Below are 26,340 nucleotides of genomic sequence, written 5' to 3'. Positions count from 1 at the left end.
TCGGCCATAGATGGCCCGAAACGTCCACAGCGTTGCGGTGTAGCCCGAAGTCTTGAATTCAAGTTGAACGTCTTCCCGGCCCTCGTTTCCGTCGGCGGCGGCTTTCTAATCGATAACAGAAGTACATGAGAGAAGAGCACGACGCATGCCTTTTGCTTTTGCTTTTTCCTCACCGCTGGTGGCTGGTGGGGCACAGCAGGGAGGAATAATCCTCTGAGAGAAATTTCAGCATCGTACTTCCTTCTGCCGCGCAGGGGATCATCCCCGGGCAACCTGGAGCTCTCTTCCGCGATACCCACCTCTGCCGAATCCTCTTCAAGGTGCAATTCCCATCCTATAAATAAATAAATATAAATCCGAGCTCTTCCTGCGCCAAGCCAGATACCCAGAGAACAAAACAAAGAAGCAAGCAAGCAAACAAACAAACAAACAGAGATCCAGCGCAAAGATGTCGTTGCACAGCCGCAAGTTCTCGATGAACCGCCAGACCGGCGTCCCAAGAGAGTCGACCAAGTTGGGCAGAAGATTTAGCACGCATGAGCCCAGTGCGAATGGTATGTATAGCTGGCTGTTTAGTTTTGCTTTTTTCCCTTGGCGTCTCAGCCTCTATGACCTCGAGCTCTTGCGCGAGTCGAGCTATACTACTTCTGCTCTACGAAAGACTGGAAGATATATGCCTCTGCTTACACGGAACAAACAACCGTTCTACACTTCATCCCAGTCTGCCTACTGGAGTACGACATCTTTTATCAGTGGGACCCAAACTAACGAGGACACCCAGAAACGAGCTCCAAGATCCATACGCAATTCCGCAACGCTCACGAAGGCCACAAGTCGCACGCGGGGCTCGACCCCACGCGCGCCTCGACAGGTGTTGTCTGGTGCACAGAACGAGCCTACGAGCACGGCTTCCTAGAAGAACCAGAGCGATGGGCGAACCTGGGCCAGGGCGCGCCCGAGGTCGAGGACGGTATCGAGGGCTCCTTCGACCGCCCCAGCGAGATCAACATCTCGATGACGGGGCGTGAGTATGGGCCGACGGCGGGCATCAAGAGCCTGCGCGCTGCGGTCGCGAATCTGTATAACGTGCATCATAGACAGGGCAAGGAGAGCCAGTACACATACGAGAATGTGTGCATCGTGCCTGGGGGAAGGGCAGGCCTGATCAGAATCGCGGCCGTGTTGAACAATGCGTACTTGGGCTTCTTCATCCCGGATTACACAGCTTATAATGAGATGTTGTCCCTCTTCAAGAATGTTGGTTGTCTCCCTGCGTGTGTTGCTTGCTTGTGCCAGTGTGGATGGCTAACCTAGCACAGTTCGCGGCGATTCCTAGTCCCCTGGCGGAAGCCGATGGCTACCATATCCATCCCGACAAGATCGCTGATGAGATCGCGCGCGGCACCTCGGTGATCCTGACATCCAACCCGCGTAACCCCACAGGAAGGGTCGTCAAGAACCCAGAGTTGGCGGAGATCCAAGATATCTGCAGGAACAAGGCGACACTTGTTATGGATGAGTTCTATGGGGGTTACAACTACACGAGCAACTGTGACGGTACCACCATTAGCGCGGCGGAGAATGTCGTCGATGTGGATGAGGACGACGTGTTGATTATTGATGGTCTCACGAAGCGGTTCAGATTGCCGGGTTGGAGAATTGCGTGGATTGTTGGCCCGAAGGTATGCATGCTAGACGCCTCGAGGCCTGTGAAAAGAGGTGTGCTAATGGGGAATATATAGGAATTCATCAAAGCCATTGGGTCTTGTGGTTCCTATCTTGATGGTGGGGCTAATGTACCCTTCCAAGAGGCTGCTGTCGCCATGCTCGAACCGCAGAGAGTGCGTAACGAGATGATAGCTCTGCAGCGCCATTTCAAGGTACCATATCCTCCCCCTTTCTCCTGATCTCGCTTCTCCTCCTCGCTTCCCTTACCCCCTATTCTCTTCCACCAAACTAAACGCACGAACAGGACAAACGTGACTACGTCGTCTCCCGTCTCCGCGAGATGGGTTTCATCATTAGGACTGTTCCTGACTCGACCTTCTACCTGTGGCTGGACCTCGAGGGACTGCCACCCGCCATATCTGACGGGCTGAACTTCTTCCAGGCTTGTCTCGAGGAACGCGTGATCGTCGTGCCGGGTATCTTCTTCGATCTGAACCCGAGTAAGAGACGTGATCTTTTCGATAGTCCTTGCCATCACTTCGTGCGGTTTAGCTATGGCCCCAAGATGGAGACGCTGAAGATGGGACTGGATGGTATCGAGAGGGTTGTTAAGAAGTAAGTCCACTCTATATGTGATTTCGGTGAGTATGCGAAGCTAACAAGGTCTAGGTACAAGCATGGTTCTACATTGCAGCAGGAGCCTTAGATCGAGGCGTGCCGGTAATTTAGACTTGGACGAGTAGTGATAGGAGAATTTGGTGTCCTGTAGAGCAGTCATCTATCTCTTCTACGCATGCCTTTTACGCCTCCGGCATGACAAGTTCCGGGCGCATACATTTTCTGATTTTTACTTCCCTCCTTTCTACTTGTAGGCTGAGTGGCTCGGTTTCCTTCTTGTTTCTATATGCACATGATTTCCGGGAATATTGCAAGTGCTTGTTCGTCTGTAGTCCTCTACTAGGTTCAATAGGTTTCCGTTTCTACAGGTAAGTATCTCACCATTTTCCCTCTGGAACATCTCGAAGTCGTCTGCCGGGTACCTAGACCTGAAGAGAAACTCGTCTAGAGAGTTGGAAGGTCTCAACCGATTCCGTCTTATGCTCTAGGGTTATGTCCCGCAAGTGCCGCTATACATTGAGTTTATCTCTCCTGGATAACAAAGCCAGCCCCGAGTTTGTAGGGCGTAGCACATAGGTATGCGTTAGAGCTCAAAATCACGTGGAGAGATAAGGCCACCTTGCATTAGGTTTCGTCTATTTTTAGTTAAAGCATAGTTCGGCTTACAATGTTTTCTTTCCCTTGTCCTTCTTCTATTAAGGGCGCTTATCTTGCATCCTTTTGATGCTCGCTCTTCAAGAGCTAGGCAGAAGAACGCAACATGAAAGATATTGATCCTTTGAGCCAGACATTATCCAAACCATCTCAACAATCGAATTCGGAACTCGGAGTTGTGGGGACAAGCATATAGTGCAAAGCGTTTCAGTAAATAAGGATCTGTGGTTTGACGAGGCTGTAAGCCAACACTGTACCCGTCATGACCAAACCCAACGTTCTCATAGGCGCTTTCCCTATATATGGGCACGTAAGTCCTATGCGAGCAATAGCTAAGGGTCTCATTAGACTCGGCTTTCCCGTCACTTTCGTCAGCGGCTCCTACTACCGAACGGCTATTGAAGAGATAGGGGCAACCTTCCACCCCCTATCCGGGTTTGCGGACTTCTCTGAACCCGTTCTCGCGACGCGGTTTCCAACACGTGCGTTGCTGTCCGGACAAGACCTTGCAGCGTACGACAATGAGCACCTCTTTGTTCGTTCCATGCCCAGCCAGTATGAAAGTCTTCAGGCTGCGTTGAAGGGTTTGAAGGCCAAGGAGCCGGATAGGAACGTGGTGCTTGTCGTTGACAATGGGTTCATGGGCATCTTGCCAAGCATGTTGAATGCCCCTGGTATGAAACCGGAAGCACATATCACTCTAGGCATACTACCACTGGCTCTCTCGAGTATCGACACCGCGCCGTTCGGGTCCTGCCTCCTGCCAGACTCCTCTCCAGCTGGACGAGCCCGGAACACAGCACTCAACGCCACGAGGCGCGAAGAACTCTGTGATCTCCAAAACGTCTTTAACGAACTCCTCTCTTCTGTCGGGGCGCGAACAACGGACCGCTTATACACTGATGATGCAGTCTTGCTCCCCGATCGCTACATCCAGATGTGCATTCCCGAAATCGAGTACCCGCGCTCCGACCTCCCGTCCAACGTCCGGTTCGCAGGCGGTTTGCCCCGCGGTGCCCGCGACGCCTCGACGTCCTTCCCCCCTTTCTGGGACGAAGTACTTCACATCTTCCGAACCAAAGAGAAGAAAATCATCGCCGTGTCACAAGGCACCTTTTCCAACTTTCCAACTCAACTCCTGCTCCCCACCCTCTCCGCCTTAGCCTCCAACCCCAACCTCCTCGTAATCGCCGTCCTCGGCTCCCGCGGTGCCTCTCTCCCTCCGGAGATTCCAATCCCTGCCAACGCCCGCGTCGTCGACTTCATCCCCTTCGATGACCTGCTCCCCTACTGCGCCGTCTTCGTCACGAACGGCGGCTACGGCGCCGTGCAGCACGCTATCGCCAACGCAACCCCGCTGGTCGTAGCTGGCTCCACGGAAGAGAAACCGGAGAACGCGGCACGTGTGCAGTGGGCGGGCATCGGGCTTGATCTGCGGACGGGCACGCCGAGCGAGGAGGAGCTGCGCGTGGCGGTGGAGCGGGTGTTGAATGATGGTGGGTTTGCTGGGAGGGTCGCGGCTCTGAGAGAGAGTATGGAGAGGTGCGACCCGTTGGGGGTTATTGCGGGGCAGATCATGGAGTGTGGGGGAAAGTAATCTATCTCTATTGTCCATCACGCTTCTCTATCTAAAGGGCAAGAGAGATATAACGTCTATCAACACCTGCCCTCATCTCCAACCACCTACCACATTCATACCTCCTATTATTACCTCTATACCCAATCCCCGCATCCAACCACTATGTCTTTCAGATTTTTCTGACTACAATCTCTACACTCGTCTAGACATTATGGCTTGTATTGCCAATTTTACTAGATTTCTATCGAGGAAGATTCTCACTGTCTGTAGTTGTCTAAAATATTAACAAGTAAAAATTGGAAATACGTGAATTAAGATACCTCTCTCTCTTTTGTTACTCTCTTTTCTTCTGTAGATGGTTACCTATATACAGGAGCATCGGTTGGACACAGACATCGGTCCTCCAGCCTCTTGATTACTAAAAGGTTTCCGGTGTTTGGTACCAGCCAGGGCCTCGATGAACTTATCCTGTTTAGGCGATAGTGCAAGGCTAGCTGCCAGCCTCGTTTTGGGCCGAGGCCTGAATTAGCGCTTACAATACGATTTGCTAAGGCTGAGTAACCAAAGCTTCTTTTCCCTCTTCGTCCTGCCACTCCTCTCCCCTTCTGAATCCCTAGAAATTGTCCCCTCCTGTCCTCATGAGGGTTATTCTCACATTATTCTCTATTGGAGTCGCAATCCTGTCTGTAGCATTTAAGGATACGCTTCTTGGAAACCTAGGATTCATCACCAACCGCTTCTCCAACGCCACCGCGAACACTTTCGAAGGCCTTCCTATCATACCAGCCCGCACCGCTCCAAAACCAGCAGGCATGGCCGTCTCAAGAGCCATTCGCAAGGCCTTTCTGGCCATCGAGCAGTCCGAAGGCGCAGGCGCGCGCGTCCGCCGCAGCATCGGCACCCCGCAACTGCGCAACTTTTCGCCCTTCTTGATGCTGGACCACTTCAGTGTCAAGCCCGGTGCTGGCTTTCCAGACCATCCGCATTCCGGACAAGAAACGGTGCGTCAGGAGGACTGCGGGATTGAGATGCTGGACCATCTAACAACTCTTCTAGATCACGTACGTGCTGGAGGGCGCTGTCGACCATGAGGACTTCGTAGGCAACAAGGGCACGATCGAGGTGGGTGATCTGCAGTTCATGACGGCGGGCAAGGGAATCATGCACGCGGAGATGCCGCGCCAGAACCCCGACGGCAGCCCCAACGTCGGCATGCAGCTCTGGGTCGACCTGCCGGAGAAGCTAAAGAAGTGCGAGCCGCGCTACCGCGACCTGAAGGCCAGCGAGATCCCCAATATCGATGTCGATGACGGGAAGGTGCACATCAAGATCATCTCCGGGCAGAGCCATGGCGTCGACAGCGTCCAGGAATTGGCCTACACCCCGGTTTGGTGGTTAGACATCGAAATCAAACCAGGTGGGAAGGTCAAGCAGAGTCTGCCGGACGGGTGGAATGCTTTTGCTTACACTCTGAGTGGATCGACCACTTTTGGAGAGGGTGCGGAGAAGACGACTGTGGGCCAGTACCACAATGTTGTTTTTGAGCAGAAGGGGGATGAGGTCTATGCTGAGGTTCCAGCAGACGCAAAGGAGAATGGCCACTTTAGTAAGTCACGTGAATCTCGTTGAATCTCCGTAGGTCAATATCGTCGAGGCACTTGTCTCTGGGCAAATGGGCAATTATGAGTCTTTTAATGGCTCAAAAAGTCCCAAAGAATACCGTGGAACGCAAAAGAGCCAGAGAAAGGAAAAAGGGGGGGGGAGGGTGAACAGTGGTATGACCCCTCTGAACACCCTCCCCTCTTGGCAGTCCAAGTGGAACAACCTCTCAGTGCCTTCCTGTCTTCTAAAATACGAAAAGAGAAAAAGAGAAAGGGAAAAAGAAGATTGCGTTCGCCACCCTTCTATAGCACCCTCAAGATATCGGATAATCCGTGACGGTAGCAGTGCCCGGCCGATATCTTGAGGGTATCCTCATGTTTACTCGGATGATCGTGGGGAACCGTGTTAGTAGTAGGCGTCGACGCTATCTTTACCTCTACTTGGATAAATTGAGTATCCACTTTACCTCTGCTTTGATATTTGAGTATCCACGGGTCCTGGTACTCGACCTCTTGCTCTACGTCCTGCTTATCGAAATCGAAGTTGAATGAATGAATACGCTTCACTGGTCAACGATATAGCTAGCACCCACTAACAACCACCCTCCTCCAACAGTCCTCGTCGCCGGCCTCCCCCTCGACCAGAAAGTCGTGCAGTACGGCCCCTTCGTCCTCACCTCACAAGAAGAAGTCTACCAGAAGATCATGGATTACCAGGCCCACACCAACGGCTTCGAGCGCGCCAGGGGATGGCGCAGCGAGATTGGGAAGAGCATGGTTCATTGAGCGGGGGTCTGGTCTGATGCAATCGGTTTTTTGATGCGCGCGTTTGTTTTTTAGTTTGCCTTTTCAGTAGATGGGTGATGACTGGGAGCGAGGCGTGGGGAGTGAGGTATGAATGAGTAAGGTAGTGGATGTTGACATTATTACCCTATAGATGATGATATTGATAGCTCAAAATACCAAGATTTGTTGAAAAGCATGGAAACGAAAAGCAATCAAGTATGGATCTATCTGGTGTATGTTAAAGAGGAGAGTGGAACCGTGTATCTTGGAATTATCGCTTCTCCTTAGTTATTAAGGCCTTGGAGCCATCCCCTCCGGGGAGAGGCAGGACAAGGAAAAGACTGTGGAAGGAGACTGTGGAAGGAGACTTGTGGAAGGAGACTGTGGAAGGAAGCAGATGGGGGAGGGGACGTGAGCTGTCCGGGTCGACAGTTGCATCCAGCTTTAGGAAAAGTAACGTCTGCAATAGAATGATCCATCACTCCCTTCAACTGACAGTGCAGAAAAGATGACACGGAGAATTGGCTTGATGTGGATTCGACCTATTTCATTAAATACAACTATGCCATGGTCACTAGCTTACACGTCATCTCCATTCATCCGCCTACTTCAATCGCTGCTCTACCGTCTTCCAGTTGATGACATCCCAGATCGCCGCAAAGTACTCGGCCTTGCGGTTCTGGTACTGCAGGTAGTAAGCGTGCTCCCACGCATCGATACCCAAGAGCGGGGTGTACTTGCCCACCACCGGGTCCTGGTTGGCGTATGTCCGGATCTGCACCTGGCCTGTCTCATTGTCCTTCACGAGCCACGCCCAGCCACTGCCTTGGATGCCGGCCAGCGCGGTGTTGAATTTGGTCTTGAATGAGGAGAAGTCGCCGTAGGCTGCCTCAATCGCCGTCTGTGGAATTGTAACGTCAGCTGTTAAATCCCCTATCGTAAGTGCCTTCACAGCTTAGGAAACAGGAGGAAGAGACCAGAGAACACAAACCTTGACTTTTCCGGTGGGCTCGCCACCACCACCTTGCTTGCTGGGCGCAAGGTTCTCCCAGAAAAGTGTGTGGTTGACGTGACCGCCTCCGTGGAAGTTGATCAATGGCTGCAGGGCAATCTGGGCCTGGATATCCTGCTTTGCCTCTGCGGCTGCGAACTGCTCGGACGCGGCATTGAAGCCGTTGACATAGGTCTGGTGGTGGTTCTTGTGGTGCAGCTCCATGATCTTACCGGAGATAGAGGGTTCGAGCGCGCCATAGTCGTCTGCAAATCGAGGTTAACGAGGAAGGTCGCTGGAAGGATAGCAAAGGGCGAGGAATCATCATACATGGGAGGTCGGGGAGAGTGGCCTTGCCCCGAACGAAGCTGGTGCTTGCCATAGCACCAGCCCGCTTGGAAGCTCCAGCTCGGAGAGCAGAGCGAGCTGCTTGGGAAGTGCGGAAGAGTGTGGTGGACATGATTGGGTTGCTGCTTAATTGAAATTGTGTTGAGACAGCTTTTCAGTTTGGTGTTTGTGCAATCGAGGGACGATTTATAAGACAGAAGGAAGAGAGTGGATGTTGTAATAATGGAATCCTTGGGAAGCTCGGGTATTCACGTCACAGCTCAAGCGAGCGGGCAACGATCCGCGGCAGAATATCCGCTGCCAAATCGCTGCTCGGCATTTATACATCACTCACTGATCACTACATTCCATGCGCGCCGCCGACAAATAAACTCGCCCTGCCACAGCGAACCAGCTGCTTCTACGTGCCGTCGACAATTGTCACTGTTGCGCAAAAATGTCCTACTACGACATTGACGCAATCCTCACTGACGCGCAAGCAAGTCTCCCCCTCCTCGAAAAAACACCCCGCCAAATGAATGCTAACCGCATCCCCAGAAAGTGCCCACAACCTTTGAGCTGGACATTCCCTCTCTCGGCTACCTTGACAATGCCGCTGGGCATACGCTCAAATCCGGGACACGAGTCGACCTCCCTCTCTGGCTCAGCGAGATGCTGGCCGTGTCCGCGACCGCGACATCCAAGACTCCGTCCCGCTCCCTCGTGACGCTGGACCTGCCAGCAGCGCTCAGCACGCGCGTCATGAACGCGCTGAAGGCGGATCCGAAATCCGTGGACCTGCGGGCGCTGGCCCAGAATTTCTACGGGCTGGGCGAGCGCCTCCTGGAGCTGTTCGAGGAGGACGAGCTGTGCGACGTGCTCATGGATAGCTGGCGCAAGAGGGCCGCAGAAATTAGTGACCATGCGAGTCATGTTGGGCAGGGAAAGGGCGCCGGCGGCGGTGTTGGAAGTGGTGATTCAGTGGAATTTTTGAGGGGCTTGGATGAGTGGGAAAGGGATCTTTTTAGGAGGTGCCATGATAGTGGAAAGGCTATGAAGGTGTGGATGGGGGAGATGAAGAAGAAATAGGGATACTATGGCTGCTTATTGGGTCTATGATACAGGGATGCGAGGGAGTAATCTGGGACCATTACGGGCTGGGCATTGGGAGGAAGCATCGGGAAGCATTGGGAAGCATTGGGGTGCATTGGGGAGCATTATACCACCGGCGTATGGGATCTGATCATGTGGCATTAACAAGAAGCGGCATACATCTAAGATCATCGTTACATTGTTGCTTTCTGCTTCTCGCTCACGGACTACTTTCCTCGATGTCTGAAGCATCTTACGACATTCCATATAAGAACGGTTCGGAAAACATGGCGGGGAAGAAGAGTGGAAAGCCTCAGGTAACGGGCGGCCCTTGAAAGAGGCTACTGGATGAACTGAAGATTTCTAGATTTAAAAGGTCGTGGCACCAGCAAGACTGCAAGTTTCAGTATGTGAAATATCTCATTATTATCCTACAATCCCCTTTCAACATCTATACCGCAATTTGCAGACTTCAAAGCCCTAATCGCAGCAGCAGGATTCCTGCCAGAAACTATTCACCAGCCAACGCCTTACTTTCCTTCCCATGGTTCTCGGATTCGATACAGCTCCCTGCGGGTGTGAAGTTCCCTCCCATACAATGTCAAACCCCACCGCAGTCGACAAACCCACTTGACCCCTATTTTCTCCTTTCCTTCCCCTTCTTCATCTCTCCCGCGGCAGCAGCACTCATTGTAGGGATGCTCGGATCACTCAGTCCCAAAGCACTTCGACGTCTCGACTCACTCCTCGTCAATCTCCTCATCCTCCCATCGATGCCCGTGCTAGCATTCAACCTCTCCTTCAGGCCCCTGATTCTCCCAGCTCCCCTCCCTCTCCCACCATCCATCTGATCATCCTCGTTTCCCTCAATCTCATTCCACCGCAATACGACCCTACATCTGCCCCTGCCCATCGCCCTTCTGACCCTCCGCCACTTCTCGCAGTCCTCCCCAACCCGATAATAAAACTCCTTCCACCAAGCCCCCTTGTGCGGAGAAGGCATACACCCATCCGGCGCGCCATTATTCCCAGTCTCACTCGCCGAAAACTTCACCCCCCGCCTCTCCAACCGCGTCAACCAGTCGGCATGTACAGATTCATACTCCTCCTTCGTATAGTCCTCCCACGAATCCCCCTTACAGAACGGGTCCATCCGCTCCACGCTCAAAAACTCCATGCGCCGTCCCGCGAAGCCTGAGAACTCGAATAGCGGCGTCCCCTGGTGCGAGAAATCGTAGTCGATGCGCTTGCTCAACTCGCGCCCGCCTTGCGGTCCTGATGAGGTGGGCGCCGCTGCTAGGTTGCTCTCGACAGTCTCCGGGTAGATGGTCAAGTGCGCCATGGGTGCGGCGAACACGAGCCAAGAGTGCGGGATGGGTTCGGGGAAGTTAGGGGGTAGGGTTGGGTGTGTGGTGGTCGTTTGGCTATCATTTGCGACTTGAGCGAAGGAGGGGAGGAATGTCGCGGCCGCGCTTCTGAGTATGGCGTTGCCTGGCGTTGAGCTCGAAGTATCGGCGGGTTCGAAGGTGACGATTGGTCGTTGGATCAGGATCCAGATCCAGGTCTCTGCATTGTGTGTTGATTGTCCGGTCTCCGCATTCAGACTGACTACCGGGCTGCCTGTCTGTTAGTATCCTGTCCACTCCTATCTCCTCGCGTAAAAAAGGGGGGAGGCAAAAGGGGGAAAACATACAGATCAATCTCGTACACGTCGACCTTGCCACCCATCTCGGTCCCATAATGGCCCAGCAGCACATTCTGATAGGTCATGCTCTGCATCTCCGGCGTGAAGTCATGGAAGCTGATACTCTTGCACTGGCGCTTCCGATTCCCGACCTCTTTCCCCTTGGCTAACAAGAACTCTCGCAATCCCATGCCCGTCTGCATGTCAACAACGTGCATCCCCTGAGGTAACTTCGGAGGCAGCATCGACCCCATCTCGCGATCTGGCTCGGCTCTATCATTCCCGCTCGCTCCTCTCACCTTTGCCGCTGCGCCACCACTGCTGTCTAGATCCATAACGCCGGACATATTACCCACAGTCTTGAATGCAGAGCTCAGGCTTGGCATCTGAGTGCTGCTCTTAGGTAGTTTGAATGGCATCTCGTTCCGCAGCCCCATCAAAGCCTGTAGGTTTCGACTCGCTAGCTGCACATATGGGACGCGCTCTCTGATATGCGCCTCTAACCGCTTCATCGCTTCCTTGTTCCGGCTCAGGTCCTCGACGGCGTGGTCTCTATTGCGGACTGCGATGCCCCTGAGATGGCCGGGAGGATTGGTCTGTGGTTCATTCATCGAAATGCCGAGCCCAGCAGTACCTCCTGCTTCAGTACCTCCTGCTTCTCCAGTGAGGGTCTCGGGAGTCGATCCATATGTAGCATGATCCAAAGCCTTAAGTGCACTTTGAGGATTGATTCGGACAGGGAGGCCATACGGGGCAGCGAGAATAGGTGGGAATTCTATCGGGATTCTGGATCGCGCCGCGTATGTTCGAGGGCTTGGAGGACGAACAAGGTCGGACGAAATGGGCCAGCAGGCTGGGTGCAACGATGCTGATGCTTCGTCAGAAGGCAGACCGATCTTGTCGTCATTGTAGGACTGTTTGTTCGCAATGTCGCTGAAGCTCATCAAAGCCCCCATAGTGCTAGGAGTACTGTGCTGTTCGTACGCTGACCCAACCGAAGTGGGCAAGCAGGTTGGTTTCAATGGTGTTGTTGGTGTGCTCTCCATGTTGTTCGTGGTTTGAGATAGAACAAAGTAGTAGGTTCGAAGACGATTCGTGATGGAGGAAGACAAAGATCAAACGAAGTTCTTAGGTGTAGAAGACGGCGGCAGTGAATTCGTCTATAAGATCTACGAGGACATTTCGAAAGCTTGGCACTACAAGAGTGAGGTAGCAGTCTTGGAATTCTCTGTTTTGATGTTAGTTATTGTTGTTATACCGGTTATTTGATGTTATTTGACATTTTGACATTTTGACAACAATTACTGTTTTAATGTTAATTGTTGTTTTGATGACAAGCTCTTATCTAATATCAAGTTCTTGTCTGCTCTCAGATATTAAGAAGCTCTTAGATATCAAGACGCTCTTAGATATCAAGAAGCTCGTAATTATGAGATCTCAAGATGTTCTTAGAAATCAAGAAGCTCTCTGATTCTTAATCAAATCCTTGTTTCATCCGTACCGTTTCTAATCTGTACCTAAAGGTGAGGAGATTATTAGCTTAGATCTTTTCTTTTCCACAAGACTAGGAACTTCTAAACTTACCTACCCACTCAAAGCGAAGCCTACAACAGATGACTTACTGCTCCAAGCTGTACTCAGGATAGAAAGGTCATCATGATTTATAGAAAATAAGATCTTATTAGATCCCCCTTTATTACTAACTCCCTTTCTTCTCTACAACACACAAGGAGACCTTCTCTACAACACACAAGGTTTCCTCTACCTTACCTTACAAATAAGTGAAATCCTTTCTATCTGTGCACAAGAGGAATCTGGCGCGGTAGCAAATGAATAGCAAGTGACGCGACGTGCCCCCTTTCTTGCATCACGTGGATAGAAAGGGACTTTGTAAAGACAGACAGATCGCTATTCACTAGAGGATAGCAGGATACAGTACAAAACATACAAACGAGCAAGAAACACTGCTAGAATGCTCAAGCATGTGACATGGGAGATCTAAGAAAAGTGCATATTCAAAGATATAAGACAGAGCTTAAGATAGATTGAATATACTGTTGTCCTAGTACAAATTCTCATAGTAACCAACAACGTATGTGTTCTTGATAATGAATGGATTTAGCTAGATAGGTATGCATAAGAGATCTCTCAGCCTAATTCACTTTGACAAATGCTGATTAAACAAGAAGACATTTCAGTCTCTGTCTTGGCTGTTTTGCTATGCTGGTGCTTAGGTATTCTGAAAGACTTCTCTCTAGAACGCAGACAAGTGGTTGATTATCTTGGAATGGGATTTTTGGTCATCAGTATGCTAGAAGAAAGGAGAGAACTCGTCCACTATCTGATCACACTTGCTATCAATACTTCACTTCCACTTCTTTTTTAGAATGAACACTTACTTCCTAGGTCCTTATCTCTTAACTTCTGATTCAGAAAGCCTTGTTCTGTCGTTTCACGTGCCACATTAAAGGCTTCATTAAGGACCATCTTATTATGCGGGATAGTAGCAAATGGTGAATGGCCCAGAGCTATCTTATTATCATCATTGATGCATGACGCGTGCTCTCCTATTCTCTTTCCACGCCCAAACAAGAACGCACAATTGTATGCTCGCTCCCCGGAATGAAGACCCAGACAGAAGAACCTAACGCCCCGCTTCACGGCCATACAATAACGCCCTTCCGGAAGAATCCAGACATTGCCCGGTTTCTCCCAATCATATGTACATGAACGCGTAGTCTACCATCTCAGGCAGAACTTCCTTGTCTCTTTCCAGGTTCAAGGCCGTGGAAGACAGGGTCATAGCCAATACACAAATCCGAGCATAACAGCCACCAAGCCCGCACTCATGCCCGCAATCTCCCTTCCTCCATTGGCAGGCGACTGCGATTTCTTTGAATTCGTTGGGTTGGCCGCCGATCCAGTCGCTGTACCAGTTGGTGACGAAGACGCCGTGGCTCCCGAGGTCGGGGACCCAGTCGAGCTCACCTGCTGCGTCTGCCCCACCGAGGGGAGCGCAACATCACCATCCACGAGCCATCCTCCCGCTGTGGAGCTGGGACATGCAGGTGGCGTTAAGCTTGGCGAGTACGCAGAAGATGCCACACCGGTAGGGGTCAGAGTCGCCCACTTGCTTTGCAGGTTTGTGAAGTCAGGCAAGACGGGGGTAGGAGTTCCAGTTCGCGAGATTCCAGCCACGACACCGCTGGCAACCACGGTTGGGTCTACCTTGGGGCCATAGGATATGAGACCGTAGTTGTTGGCTTCTTGGATCCATTCGTAGACTATGGCTCCGGACCAGAGACTATCCATATCCGGACCCAGAATGGAGTCTTGGTCTTGAAAAGTCCGCGGTGGGACCGTGTTACAACCTGTCTCAGAGAAGAAGATCGGGATGTTGTAGTCTTGTGCGTAGGTGTTGAGTGTAGTATACCCAGAGGTTGCCATGGTGTTCGCACCGCACCACTCGTAGGCGTTGAGTCCAAACATATCGATGCTCTCGGATGCATTGGTTCCACAGGCGAGATAGTTCTGCAACATGGGGCGAAGTTCTGCGATGTCTGCCGCGGAGTATCCTACGGGAATGTTCCTGTATCCCTTGCTGTTCCTATAAGCCTTCAGATCTCTTGCCGCCGCCTTGACGTAGGGAGCTGCGAGCGATTGGTTGTTCAGGGCGATAACCTCATTCCCAACGAAGAAGCCCAGTGTGTTGGTATAGTTCGCGAATGCGTCCATGACTTTGGCATAGGCATTGAATTGAGTTTGGTTCCATGAGGCAACTATCTGCGAAACTGTCAGATCCTACGTATTATACCTTTGGGAGCATGGGGGCGGGGAGCTTACCGGGTCGATTGCAGTGTTGAAGGTATCCAGATCAACCAGCAGGTAGATGCCCGCGTCTGCGAACGCCGACATGCAGCCAGAATGATCTCCATCGGGATCAACATGGTAGACACGGATGGCGTTCGCATTCAAGGTTTTCATGAGGGAGGCATCGCGCTGGCATTGCTCGGTGTTGAGGAGAGGATCGGCCTCGGTCAATTGATATGCGATTCCTGGTCTGACATTAGCACAGTGGGCTCCACCGTGGCGGGACGGGGCGAGGGGCGGATGGCGGACTGTACCTTTGATGAAATACTGGGTCCCATTGCTGTAGAAGAACTTGGACCCGACAACAGAAATAGGATCGATGGCATTAATAGCACTGATGGCGAAACTGGCAAGGAGACCAGCCCCTGCCAGCGTCTTGGAAAACATGCTTCGCATAGGGAGTGAGAGTGGCCGTGGGATGGCAAGTCGTGGGGATAAAAAATGGAGACGGAAAGAAGAAGAGAAAGGGCAGACAACAGAAGACAAGAGAACGAACGCGTCTGATGGCGGGAGAGCAGTTGAACGAGTGAATAAGAGAATGTGGGTTGTGTTGGAAGAGAGAGGCTCTTCACGACGGGTCGAGAGTTTAAAGGATGTTTCTCTGCGCAGGACGGTAAGTAGCGAGTGACGGTTGATGGTGATGGTGATGGTGGTGAGGGCGATGCAACGAATGTGAGGTTCACTGCTGCCTTCTCAGGGCATTGCCCTTATTTTCTTTTGCTTCTGCTTCTGCTTCTGCTTTTGTTTATTATTATCTCCTCTCTTATCAAAAGAGCGATAGAGATTCAGTCGAACGAGGCGATTCAGGGCCCGAGGGAAATCCGGTTTGCATGGTGCATTCCAGCGAATCAATCGACGGCCTTCACAGAAGCATTCCATTTTGGGAGGGTTAGCCCGGCGGCCTATCGAAGCTCAAGTTCGAAGTCTGTCAACCATTGTTTCATCATCATTTCATTGTTCTCGTTTTATCCCCGCGTTCCCGGCCCTGTCATATAAACATTCCGTCATGATAAAAACATGGCCGGCTACGACTTATTGCCAGGCATTTTGACCTGGGCATCCTGAATTGCTCGCGAAGCCATGGAGTGGAATACAAAAACGGCTGCAGGACACTGTGACCACGGGACAAGGATGCGGCGCTGCATGGAAAGTTGGAACTTGGTCATGATAAACACACCGCGCTTTTGCCGCACTTTTTCTGCAGATGTGCGGCTACGTCGCGCAGAGTACGAGGTTACGGTACACATCTACTCCGCAGAGGGCGGGGATCATTGGATGTCTGGATGATGACAAGTTGGAGTTGCCTCTACTGACCGACCGCTCTGCGGAGTATGGCTTCTATACCTTCTCCAAGCCACGCCCGTCATGAGCAGGGAGGGAAGAGGATAAGATGGTGAATAAGGCTTGGAACATTCCGGACAGGACCGTCAACCAGGGAGCATGCACTTATATCCCATTGTATTGCCGTTCCATACTGGCCCACATATCGGCCTCGATGGAATCATCACGTTGGACTTCATTCCCACCGACCCCAGGCCCCGGATCATTGAAAGCCTCCACCTTCCGCACCCTTTCCCCAACCTCAATGATCGTGCCCCCGACGTGCTCCTCCTCCTGCACCAGATCCAGCATGACAGCAGCTACGTCCTCCGGCATGATCCATCCCGGGTTGTCTTTCCCAACCATCTGCATCTTGTCCGGATGATCTGTCCACAACGGAGTGAGGATCCTCGCCGGCGCAACGGCATTGACGCGAATCTGGAGGAGATGGGAAGGCGGATTCTCGAGTCGGGAAAGAGAGCGGACGAATCCCGAGAGAGCGTGTTTTGATGCGACGTACATGGGCGTGGGGAAGAAGGGGATCTGGTCCGCTACGCTCGAGACATGTACCACGACGCCAGGCTTCTTGCGTGCGAGGAAATGCCCGATAGCCATCTGGGTAACACGGATCGGGTGCGTGATGTTGATGTCCAAGATCGAGTATCGCGATTTGAAAAGCTTGTCCTTCGAAGGAAACGTTCTGGGTGGCACCCAGAAGTCTGAGGAAGGCCGATGCCCCTGTCTGTAACTGTGAAGGTGATACTCACAGGCTCGTAGACTCCGGCGCCGGGACAAACGATATCTGCTCCAGCAAAATTCTCAATCGCTATTTCGAACCACGTTTGTAACTACGCCCCATCCGTCACATCCGTTTCCTGAAAGACTGCTTTTGCAGCAGAGGAGGTAAGATATTGGGAAACCAAAGCCCGAGCTTCGGGACGCAAGGCAAGGTCTGCGATCACTACATTGCAGCCTTTGCTCAGGGGCAATCTTGCAAAACAGAAATTGATTCCGGGACCTGCTCCCGTGACGATAGCTGTCTTACCCTCGACATTCATTGCCATTGTCAGGATTGGAAACAAGGAAAAGCTATGACAAAGCTGCGCGCCGTTGCAGCCGGTACTTACGACGGTTACTTGAAAATCGTATACTACCTAACGACATATATATCTATATATGTATCTGTGATAGGTCGAATCACCTAGAAGGCGGCGCCGCAGCAACGTCTTTGTGTATCACTGTATGCCTTTGCATAACCGGTTCCACAGACAGTGGATACAGCATACACGTCTCAACACTCACCGATCGATTGAGTTCTGATACACAACATCTAAAACAGAGGTGATTTTCACAAGAAACGAAAACGTGACTCCCATGTGGCACTTTAAGCCAAAAGGCTGGGTCTGATAGGTCCTTGAGCAGCATGGGACAGCAGGTCTTCGGATCGGCTCGTGCGGATCAAACTGACAGCTCCACATGTTCATCGTTTGCCATCTGGAAATTCGGTGTAGAGATCGGTGTAGAGGATTGTATGGAGTACCTAGTACAGAGATGACTAGAGGTTCCATGGACTGCACGTGCCATTTTCGTGACAACATAGTGCCCCTTTGTACGAGAGGAGTCTTTTGCTTCGTGCTGGCCCCTCCTTTGAACAAGTGCTGATGTGAACATCAGACGTGGAAGACATCTTTGGCGGAGTGATGGGATATAATAAGACGTTCAATGAACGGTGCTTTATACAGTCTGGAATAAGTGGAATGTGGGGTGAGTGGACAGAAGTGGAGTAGAGTATAAGGTACGGAAAGAAGTGCCAGGGAGGGATCGAAATACTTCCCATCAGCCTCTTCTTGGCTGCGAATAAATAGCTTCATTGGGCATCCGTTTCTCACGGCCATCTATTCCGTTCAGCAAGAGCTCCCATCTTCAAACCCCTTCAAACCCGTCTCCTTCTAGAGAGAAGGATGTGGGAAGGGGTCGGCTTACCTTTCTATTATCAAGGCCCAAATTGCCCGGTTCAACCTCCTTCCTCCCCTACGTAGAGCTGTTGATCTTCTTTTCTATTCCTTCTTTGTGTATTATATCTTCTCTCCTTTCTTTCGTTGAGTGGCTGGCGTTACGAATTTTGTGATTTGATCAAGTCGTAGTAAGTAGAACCTTAGACACAGAGTATAGAGGTAGGTATATCCCAGCAGGAAGAGGTTCCCATCTCCAACCTCCCCAGCCTATCTTATCTAAACCCCGCCTCGCCATCCTAGCCCCCGAATTCCGGACTTTTTCCTGTAAAATGAGAATTGGAATTAATCATCACAACTATTATTTCATGCAACAATAAGCCAGAAACTCCGTCGAGGAACTCCATGCGTACGTACGACGATCGCTCATCCCGAAGCACGGCAGGACAAAAAAGACGTGCGAGCTGCTTATCGTGGCATCACCTTCTGATCTGGGAGACGCGCCAGCCGGGCCCGTGTTGATGCTCGGCTAAGGGCGAAAGCGTAAAGGGTCCGGGGCGGGAGGCTAGGCCGCAGAAGGCAATTGGGAAGGTCGGGATTGACGGATCGGAGAAGGTGAATGAATGATCGATTAATGGGTTCTGGATGATTGATTGTTGATACGGGCGTAAAGGATGGAAGGGAGGACGATGGAGGAGATGATGGGTGGTTAAAGCCGGAAAAGATCTGGATGTCGGTAGGTACAATAGGATAGATCTGTAGGCGTATCAGGTACAGCAGAACGGTTGACATCTGTATTCAAGGGTCGTGGTTCCTGGCTTGACTCGGCCCTAGCAAGGGGACCATGTTACGATATCCCGTCTTTCTGGTCGCGCCCAGGCCCCCGCCAATCTTACCCCGATGCCTGCTCTACAGATAATAAAAGCTTCATCGCCCACCATGGCCCTCTCCAACCAGCCTCATCTCTCCCGAGCTGCACGTTCAATCTGTGAAGATGCACATCTCTCTTGCTCGCCGCGTCCTGCTGGCCCTCCTCGTCGCTGCTGAGGCGGCAGTGGGCTCCCCGCTCCACCTCCGCTCTCCTTACGCCCTCAAAGAGACCCATAACGTCCCCAGGAAATGGTCCAGGGTCGGCCCAGCGCCTTCGGACCACACAATCCACCTGCAGATCGGTCTGAAGCAGAGCCAATTCGATGAGCTCGAGAGGCATCTCTACGAAGGTAAGAATGGATGCGCCGCGTCTACAGCATTGCCCCTCGCTGACTGCAGCATAGTTTCCGACCCCGCGCACAGCCGGTATGGTCAGCACTTGACCGAGGCCGAGGTGAACGAACTGGTTAAACCCTCCGATGATGCGCTGGAACTTGTTCACGAGTGGCTCTTTGACCACGGCATTGAAGCTACTTCACTCCACTACAGCCCCGCGAAGGACTGGATCAGACTATCCCTTCCCGTGAGCGATGTGGAGAGCCTTCTTGAGACTGAGTACTCTGTCTTCGAGCATGAGGAGGGTGGCCAGATTGTTCGCGCGCCGGAATGGTCTCTTCCAAAGCACCTGCACGAGCACATTGATGTTATTCAGCCAACCACCTCATTCTTTGCACCACGGGCTATGAGGAGCACCCTGAAGACCGTGGCCCCGGAGGGTTGGAAGCCACCGAAGCCAATCTCCCCCCCAACCAACCCGACTGTAGCGCAAGTGTGCAACGAGACCGCGGTGACCCCTCTCTGTCTCCGGACCCTCTATGGGACTTATGACTACACTCCCAAGGCCGCGGGCAAGAACAAAGTCGGTCTCAACGATTTTCTTGGCGAGTCGAATAACCGGTCAGATGCCTACATCTTTCTGAATGAGTACCGCCCGGAAGCTGCTGCCGCCGCATATGAGTTCAGTGTTGAAGTCATAGCAGACGGAAACAATGAACAAACCCAGGAGAATGCTACCGAGCTCGCCAATGGCAAGGACCTCGAGGGCAATCTTGACGCCGAGACGATTCTTGGAATCAGCTGGCCCACTCCGCTGACTGCCTTCACAACCGGTGGCTCCCCGCCCTTCAACCCTGATGCTGTGACTCCAACGGACACCAACGAGCCATACCTGACCTGGATCCAGTATGTGCTCGCCCAGTCTGATCTGCCCCAGGTAATCAGCACCTCGTACGATGACGACGAACAAACGGTTCCACTCTCATACGCGACCTCGGTCTGTAATGGATTTGCTCAGCTGGGTGCTCGAGGCATCTCTCTGCTCTTTGCAAGTGGTGACAGTGGAGTTGGAGCTGAAGGGTATGTACATTTAAGCTTAGGCCGCATCGCCTCGGTGCATCCCAGAAGGGACTGGGCAAGTGTCAAGTCCCCAGGTGAAGTAGAAATCTTGATCACGCGTACTGACTGAGGTTCCAGAGGATGCTACACCAACGACGGCAAGAAGTCTCCCACCTTCCTCCCCGAATTCCCCTCCACCTGCCCTTACATCACCTCGGTCGGTGCCACTATGAACTTCTCCCCCGAAGTCGTAGCCTGGGATCCCCTTGATGACTTCAGCTCCGGCGGCGGTTTCAGCAGCTACTTCAAGCGCCCCTCCTACCAGGACCTCGCCGTGCCCCAATACGTCGATTCCCTCAACGGCGAATTTGAGGGCCTCTACAACAAGTCCGGCCGCGGCTACCCCGACATCTCAGCCCAGGGCTTCCACTTCATCACCACCTGGAACGGTTCCGACACGTGGCTCGACGGCACCAGCGCCGCTACACCCGCTGCGAGCGCCGTCCTCACCCTCGTTAACGATGCGCTGATCGCCGAGGGCAGACCGCCTCTGGGCTTCCTGAACCCTTGGCTCTACTCCATTGGCCACCTCGCCTTCACGGACGTCACGAGCGGCAGTGCGATCGGATGCAACACGACGGGTTTCCTGGCGAAGCAGGGCTGGGATGCGGTCTCTGGATGGGGGACTCCGGTAAGTAATTCTTGATGTTCCGATGATGAGCGCGGTGGCTAATCCTGTGCTATAGTACTTCCCCAAGATCAAGACGATTCTGGGTGTGTTTTAAGGGTGAAGTTGTGAGGGAGTCATGATGTGATGATATGTAATGAATGTATAATTTATGATGCAACTGAATTAGAATCATTGCCTTGGTTGGTACTGTGTTGTATTGTCGTCTTTGTGCATTTGAATCTGTGAGCCAAGTCTGAACGAAGCTGGTATTTACTATAGAAGTCAGGGAGTCAGCACTGTCCTGGTGAGCCGTACACAACCTCACAAGGGAGTGACAGATGGATCCTCACATCGTAGGTGGAGACTTCAGACAAGTATGCAATCTTATTCTTTTCTTATTAAAAAAAGGCCTGCAACCCGTGAGTACAGTTCTAGACCACAGGGTAATTAATCTGATCGAAGCTCCCGAACCGTGAGCCCTTGAAGACGTGGGGGGGGTTAAAGGGGCTTAGGCGAGATGCAGGGCCGGCCCGCGCAAGATCGCCCGGGGCAACGAGGGGTTACATCACTGTGTGCGGAGTCTGACATCAGCAGCTTTCTCTTTCTTCCAGATGGGACGAATCACAGGAGGCGTACATCAATCGATGAGATATAGGGCTCATACCCTCTGACCAAGCAGATGGAGAGGATGGCAGACGCAGATGTTGAAGATGAGATCATTCATTGTCATACCCCGCCTTGACTACAAAGAGAGGGGAAAGAGAAGAGAAGAGGTTCGTTCCCTCGCAGAGATTTACTTCTACTACAGAAACTAAAACAACACCTCAATAAGTCAATCAGTCGATCGATCGGGACAGACGAGACTTCACCATGGCACCAAAGGTTCTTTTCGTACTCACCTCTCATGATAAACTGGGCAACACCGGCAAGCCCACGGGATGGTATCTCGTTCGTGCCCCTCTCTCTTCATCCCCTCCCCCTTCCAAACCACCACTCACTCACCCTTCCACCTCGCACAGTCTGAATTCGCCCACCCCTACCACGTCCTCAAAGACCACGTCTCCATCACCATCGCCTCCCCCCACGGCGGCCCCGCGCCTCTCGACCCCTCCTCCATAACCGCCGCCTCCTCGGACCCGATCTCGACATCCATCCACCAGCACCAGTCCACACTCTGGTCCAACACAGTCCCGCTATCCTCGATCCTAGGGCACGCCTCGGACTACGAAGCCATCTTCTTCGTCGGCGGTCACGGGCCTATGTTCGATCTCGCGACCGACCCGCAGAGCCACCAGCTCATCAACGAGTTCCACTCGCACAACAAGATCATCGCGGCGGTATGCCACGGGCCCGCGGCGCTCGCGCACGTCAAGTTACCCGGGGGCGCGCACCTGCTCGCGGGCCAGCCCGTCACGGGGTTCTCGAATAGCGAGGAGGACGCCGTGGGACTGACCCAGGCTATGCCGTTCAAGTTGCAGGATGCGCTGGATGAGGCCTCGGGTGGGAAGTATGTCAAGGCGGATAAGGATTGGGCGCCCAGAGTGGTGGTGGCGAGAGGTGGGAGGCTGATTACGGGCCAGAATCCGGCGAGCGCGACGGGGGTGGGACAGGCGATTTACGATGCTATCTTTGGGGAGTTGACGACGAGGGATGAGGTGTAAGGTAGCGGGGGGATGTGGGAAGTGGGGAGTGGGGAATGTGGGGAGGGGGAGATAGGCGGGGTAGGATGTAGGTAGATGTAGATATTGGTAGATGTAGGTAGATATCGGTTGATTGATTGATTGATTGATTGATTGATCTCTGATCTGGGTCTCCTCCATCCTCCAATGATCCTACCACCGCCATCGTTATCATTATCATCATCAAGCTGAGTCTCAAACAGAGCATGCCGCAACACCCGAGATCCCTAGCCCAATATCCACATGGATCCCAGACCAGACGCTCATCAAAAACGCGGAAGCCATCCCCAGCTTCCCCTTTACCAACTAACATGCATCCATCCGCTGAGTAGCAAGCAATAGCTTCCCTCCCCGCTTCCTTACCCTGCCGTACAACATATACATATATCTCCTCCCCGTCTAGAGATCGAATGCAATCAGATCCAATCATAGCAATTCAATAAATTAAAATGAAAGAAAGGGAAAGGAAAAATACCCCGGGACATGTCGTGCTTCCCTACACGACGTATTCCCCTGCTCTCCAATGTGCATGACAGCTAGGTAGGTAGGTAGGTTCCTGGTTAGGTCTCACAAAGCTATGCGGAGACGGGGTCTGGATTCTGTGTGTGGATGGGGAATAAGGAGGGAGGGAAGGTAGATGGGAGGGGGGATTTTTGTTTGGTTCTATTTTCAGATTCTGGGGGGCTTTTGTGTATGTAATGTATGTCGGGGTTTGGGTATTAATTGATTGATTTGTGAATTGTGTTAAAGGAAATGTATACTCTCTAGGATGTGATGTATACTGGTGATGTAGATACAAAGAGCAGGAGAATATCAGAATCGGAGAATAGGTAACCATCGGGGAGTGAAGAGAAGACATGTCAAGGATACGAAGTGAAGACAAGTTGAAGTGAGCACAGACGGGAATGAGGACATTTTCACATGTCAGATGCAGATGCTTGGCTGTGGCTGATGCATCTGAGAACCAACGTCAAGCCTCGTCAGGCCAAGCGGTTTCTAGCTCTCTTCCGGCAATGATCCGTATGTAGTCATGGTGGTGAGGGAATATGCCTGCTCAGCAATATAAAACTGCAGCGCGGCCATCCTGTTCATGCAGGCAGGCATCTCTGAACTCGTTATATGCCTCGATCAAGGAACAATAGGCGGCTAGAGCATGCCGGGAGCCGGTGCAACGGGGAAGATGAGAGATGAATTTCAGGTTGAGAATGGTTGAGGAGGGATTGGATGAGAGTGGATGAGAAAGAACAAAGACATACAATACGATGTACATACATATCCGTATCGGCCATAGGGCGATGATACACTGACACTACAGTTCGAGCTAAAGATAGTGGCTGATAACGATGGGCGATGGGGCTGGCCCAGGGCTGCGACGCTTGTTTCAGGGAATCAAATGCCGCGATCGAGGAGGTCGGCGTAAGAGTCAATAGCAGATAGCAGATAGCAGAAGAGTCAAAGACATTTAAGAGGTTGATACGTTGATACGTTGATACGAATCATGGCGGCGGAGATGATGTTCAGAGGAGATAGGGGCGAGGGACAAGAGGGAGATCGAGGGAGGTTGATGCCTCAGGCACACACTTTCACATGCCAAACACACGCATCAAGGTGCATCATCTATCACGATATCGATGTCGAGTATCCACCGCTAAACATGGGAAAACGTCAACCCATCGCCACTCGATGTTGGAATGCATGTCGATGGAACACCGATGCCAGGCTTCTCTGCTGCAGACAATCCAATCCCTGGCCTGTCGTCCCAAGCCTCGTCAACCCCGTCCATCCCGGCTCGATACACATAAACAAACACGACCACGGTGGAACAGAGTGAAGAGCACAATCCAATCCAATCCAATCAGGGAAAAATAAGTAATAAGTAGCACACGCACATGCAAATGCAGATGGCCAGGTGTGGCGCAACAGAGACGGTAATGATATAGTTCCCGTCGTGGATCTCCCCTGCCCTCTTACGTTGTTCCCTCTCGCTCCTTTCCCTTGACAAAGTCCTTCCCTTGATAAAGCTGCCCACTGCACCATCATCGCTACCACTCATAACACACCATCTTTTCTCCTTTCTATCCTTCTCCCTTTCGTCCTTCTGACCCCTTTCTTCCCCCCCCCTTCCAAAGAACTTGAATTTGAACTTGAACTTGAACTTACCCAACCTTCTCACTCCTCTTCAACCACCCGCATAGCTACTACACAAGACCGGCTCCCAAGCTCAGAAGAGTAAGCCCTTCTCCCATGAACCATGACTCGGACTTCCTGACGCGAGCCTGTCTCTAGAATCCCATCACCTGCTCTTCCCATCCCCCCTCTTATGCCCCATTTCGAATCAGATCTATCCGACGACAAGATGGCAACCCAGGTCAACGGCGATACGCCACCCATCTCCTCTGCCTTCCTTGGCGTAGGTCTTCCCTCCCCCTCACACGGCTGCCACACAACTAACAACGAGCGTAACAGCACCTGATCTCCTATCCCGTCATCTCCGACTCCATCAAGACCTTCAAATCCAACCCCTACGGTGCCAAATCCCTCGACATCACCCAGGCTGGCTACGAGAAGCTCGGCAAGCCCCTGCTCCCATACCTCTCAAGACCCTACCAATACGTGTCGCCATACCTGCAGAAGGCGGATTCCTTGGGTGAGTCAACCCTCTCTGGCCTCGACGCGCGGTTCCCCGTGGTCAAGAAGCCGACGGGCGAGTTGTTCGACGAGGGCAAGTCGATCATCACCTTCCCACTGCGGAAGGGCACCGAGGGCAAGGAGTACGTCTTCGGCGTCTTTGGCTCCGAGAAGAAGAAGGTCGGCCAGGACGGCCTGGTCGGCTATGGCAAGGCGGTCGTCAGCACAGGATTTGTCGTCACCAACGATGTGATCCAGTGGGTGAGCGAATTCCTCGCGGGGAAGAAGGCCGAGGCGAAGGAGGCTGTGAACACTGCGAGTGAGAAGTTGAGCAACTAGACGGGATTGGCAGTAATAGGATCTCTCTCCCCTTGCATCCTGCACGGCCGTCGATGCTACCACATCTGCGCTTACGATACCCCTCCGCATCCTATCGAGACGGGGGCAGGCGGGGTGAGACATCAAGGAGGTGATCAGTGACCGGTGCGCGGGATGCGGATATACATTAGAATGGTGCTCCTCTCTGTTTCTTTTCCAGGCATTGTCATGGGTGGATTTCTGTTGCTACTACCTAGCATTCCTGGAACTCCATGCTCACCGCATACCTAGCCCACCGAGCATGTTGCGTTAGTTCCACCTAGCATCAGCGTTTGATTCAATAATATATTGATTCGCAAACAAGAATCCATGCGCTGGTGATATGGGTTTCTTGAATGTCTTATCTTGCTGGGGGACTTGCTTACCCCGCGTTGTCATACCTTACCTGTAGCCCATACAACAAAATAGAAATGATCTCCCTCAGCCCAATTTTCCAATCGACAATATGCGTAGGTGAAGAAAGCAAATACCTATAGTAGTAGAATAGGATCCTAACACCCCCCAAACCACAATCCCGCTGCGTAGGATCCTCACACACGGAGGTGAAAAAAAAAAAAAAAAAATGTAGTTAGCGCCGG

The 26,340-nt window shown here is 52.2% G+C and overlaps 12 protein-coding genes across 12 annotated transcripts; 7 read left to right on the top strand and 5 right to left on the bottom strand.

Annotated features, from left to right (window-relative positions):
• The first annotated feature begins 191 nt into the window (after positions 1-191).
• Positions 192-2,547, top strand: M430DRAFT_63640 (hypothetical protein). Its single transcript, XM_024869070.1, has 6 exons — positions 192-554; positions 782-1,257; positions 1,380-1,682; positions 1,743-1,880; positions 1,973-2,283; positions 2,338-2,547. The coding sequence occupies exons 1-6, from the start codon at positions 449-451 to the stop codon at positions 2,372-2,374; spliced, it is 1,371 nt and encodes a 456-aa protein (XP_024723588.1). The 5' UTR covers positions 192-448; the 3' UTR covers positions 2,375-2,547.
• A 901-nt stretch (positions 2,548-3,448) lies between these two features.
• On the top strand, positions 3,449-4,794 carry M430DRAFT_32864 (glycosyltransferase family 1 protein). The gene has a single exon (XM_024866243.1). It carries the CDS (start codon positions 3,485-3,487, stop codon positions 4,535-4,537), a length of 1,053 nt encoding a protein of 350 aa, XP_024723587.1. The 5' UTR covers positions 3,449-3,484; the 3' UTR covers positions 4,538-4,794.
• Positions 4,795-5,331: 537 nt separating this feature from the next.
• Positions 5,332-6,906, top strand: M430DRAFT_47528 (hypothetical protein; the record flags this gene model as incomplete). Its single annotated transcript, XM_024867937.1, has 3 exons — positions 5,332-5,520; positions 5,576-6,125; positions 6,737-6,906. 3 exons carry the CDS (start codon positions 5,332-5,334, stop codon positions 6,904-6,906), a joined length of 909 nt encoding a protein of 302 aa, XP_024723586.1.
• Positions 6,907-7,510: 604 nt separating this feature from the next.
• On the bottom strand, positions 7,511-8,389 carry M430DRAFT_55840 (hypothetical protein; the record flags this gene model as incomplete). The annotated part of the gene is made up of 3 exons (XM_024868567.1): positions 8,228-8,389; positions 7,898-8,163; positions 7,511-7,807 (listed from the first exon to the last, which is right to left on the bottom strand). The coding sequence occupies exons 1-3, from the start codon at positions 8,355-8,357 to the stop codon at positions 7,511-7,513; spliced, it is 693 nt and encodes a 230-aa protein (XP_024723585.1). The 5' UTR covers positions 8,358-8,389.
• A 196-nt stretch (positions 8,390-8,585) lies between these two features.
• Positions 8,586-9,700, top strand: M430DRAFT_55839 (hypothetical protein). The gene is made up of 2 exons (XM_024868566.1): positions 8,586-8,723; positions 8,783-9,700. Exons 1-2 carry the CDS (start codon positions 8,682-8,684, stop codon positions 9,311-9,313), a joined length of 573 nt encoding a protein of 190 aa, XP_024723584.1. The 5' UTR covers positions 8,586-8,681; the 3' UTR covers positions 9,314-9,700.
• Positions 9,701-9,793: 93 nt separating this feature from the next.
• Positions 9,794-12,262, bottom strand: M430DRAFT_55838 (hypothetical protein). Its single transcript, XM_024868565.1, has 2 exons — positions 11,010-12,262; positions 9,794-10,932 (listed from the first exon to the last, which is right to left on the bottom strand). The coding sequence occupies exons 1-2, from the start codon at positions 12,044-12,046 to the stop codon at positions 9,954-9,956; spliced, it is 2,016 nt and encodes a 671-aa protein (XP_024723583.1). The 5' UTR covers positions 12,047-12,262; the 3' UTR covers positions 9,794-9,953.
• A 1,537-nt stretch (positions 12,263-13,799) lies between these two features.
• On the bottom strand, positions 13,800-15,257 carry M430DRAFT_96244 (glycoside hydrolase family 72 protein; the record flags this gene model as incomplete). Its single annotated transcript, XM_024869941.1, has 3 exons — positions 13,800-14,783; positions 14,844-15,055; positions 15,125-15,257. 3 exons carry the CDS (start codon positions 15,255-15,257, stop codon positions 13,800-13,802), a joined length of 1,329 nt encoding a protein of 442 aa, XP_024723582.1.
• A 1,059-nt stretch (positions 15,258-16,316) lies between these two features.
• On the bottom strand, positions 16,317-17,254 carry M430DRAFT_47522 (hypothetical protein; the record flags this gene model as incomplete). Its single annotated transcript, XM_024867936.1, has 3 exons — positions 16,317-16,909; positions 16,954-17,008; positions 17,057-17,254. The coding sequence occupies 3 exons, from the start codon at positions 17,252-17,254 to the stop codon at positions 16,317-16,319; spliced, it is 846 nt and encodes a 281-aa protein (XP_024723581.1).
• Positions 17,255-19,111: 1,857 nt separating this feature from the next.
• M430DRAFT_114323 (hypothetical protein) lies at positions 19,112-21,338 on the top strand. The gene is made up of 4 exons (XM_024861551.1): positions 19,112-19,362; positions 19,417-20,428; positions 20,546-21,098; positions 21,154-21,338. The coding sequence occupies exons 1-4, from the start codon at positions 19,137-19,139 to the stop codon at positions 21,190-21,192; spliced, it is 1,830 nt and encodes a 609-aa protein (XP_024723580.1). The 5' UTR covers positions 19,112-19,136; the 3' UTR covers positions 21,193-21,338.
• A 315-nt stretch (positions 21,339-21,653) lies between these two features.
• Positions 21,654-22,995, top strand: M430DRAFT_197005 (hypothetical protein). The gene is made up of 3 exons (XM_024864130.1): positions 21,654-21,850; positions 21,910-22,025; positions 22,097-22,995. The coding sequence occupies exons 2-3, from the start codon at positions 21,948-21,950 to the stop codon at positions 22,736-22,738; spliced, it is 720 nt and encodes a 239-aa protein (XP_024723579.1). The 5' UTR covers positions 21,654-21,850; positions 21,910-21,947; the 3' UTR covers positions 22,739-22,995.
• A 1,488-nt stretch (positions 22,996-24,483) lies between these two features.
• On the bottom strand, positions 24,484-24,840 carry M430DRAFT_32857 (hypothetical protein). Its single transcript, XM_024866242.1, has one exon. It carries the CDS (start codon positions 24,807-24,809, stop codon positions 24,612-24,614), a length of 198 nt encoding a protein of 65 aa, XP_024723578.1. The 5' UTR covers positions 24,810-24,840; the 3' UTR covers positions 24,484-24,611.
• Positions 24,841-25,219: 379 nt separating this feature from the next.
• On the top strand, positions 25,220-25,723 carry M430DRAFT_95330 (hypothetical protein; the record flags this gene model as incomplete). The annotated part of the gene is made up of 1 exon (XM_024869885.1): positions 25,220-25,723. A coding segment is annotated over one exon (504 nt), but the record flags the coding sequence as incomplete, so codon positions are not given.
• Positions 25,724-26,340: the final 617 nt, after the last annotated feature.

This window comes from Amorphotheca resinae, assembly GCF_003019875.1.
Source record: "Amorphotheca resinae ATCC 22711 unplaced genomic scaffold M430scaffold_2, whole genome shotgun sequence".
Taxonomy (NCBI): Eukaryota; Fungi; Ascomycota; class Leotiomycetes; order Helotiales; family Amorphothecaceae; genus Amorphotheca; species Amorphotheca resinae.
Note: the sequence above shows the minus strand (reverse complement) of the source record. Positions and strands in the feature narration are given on the sequence as shown.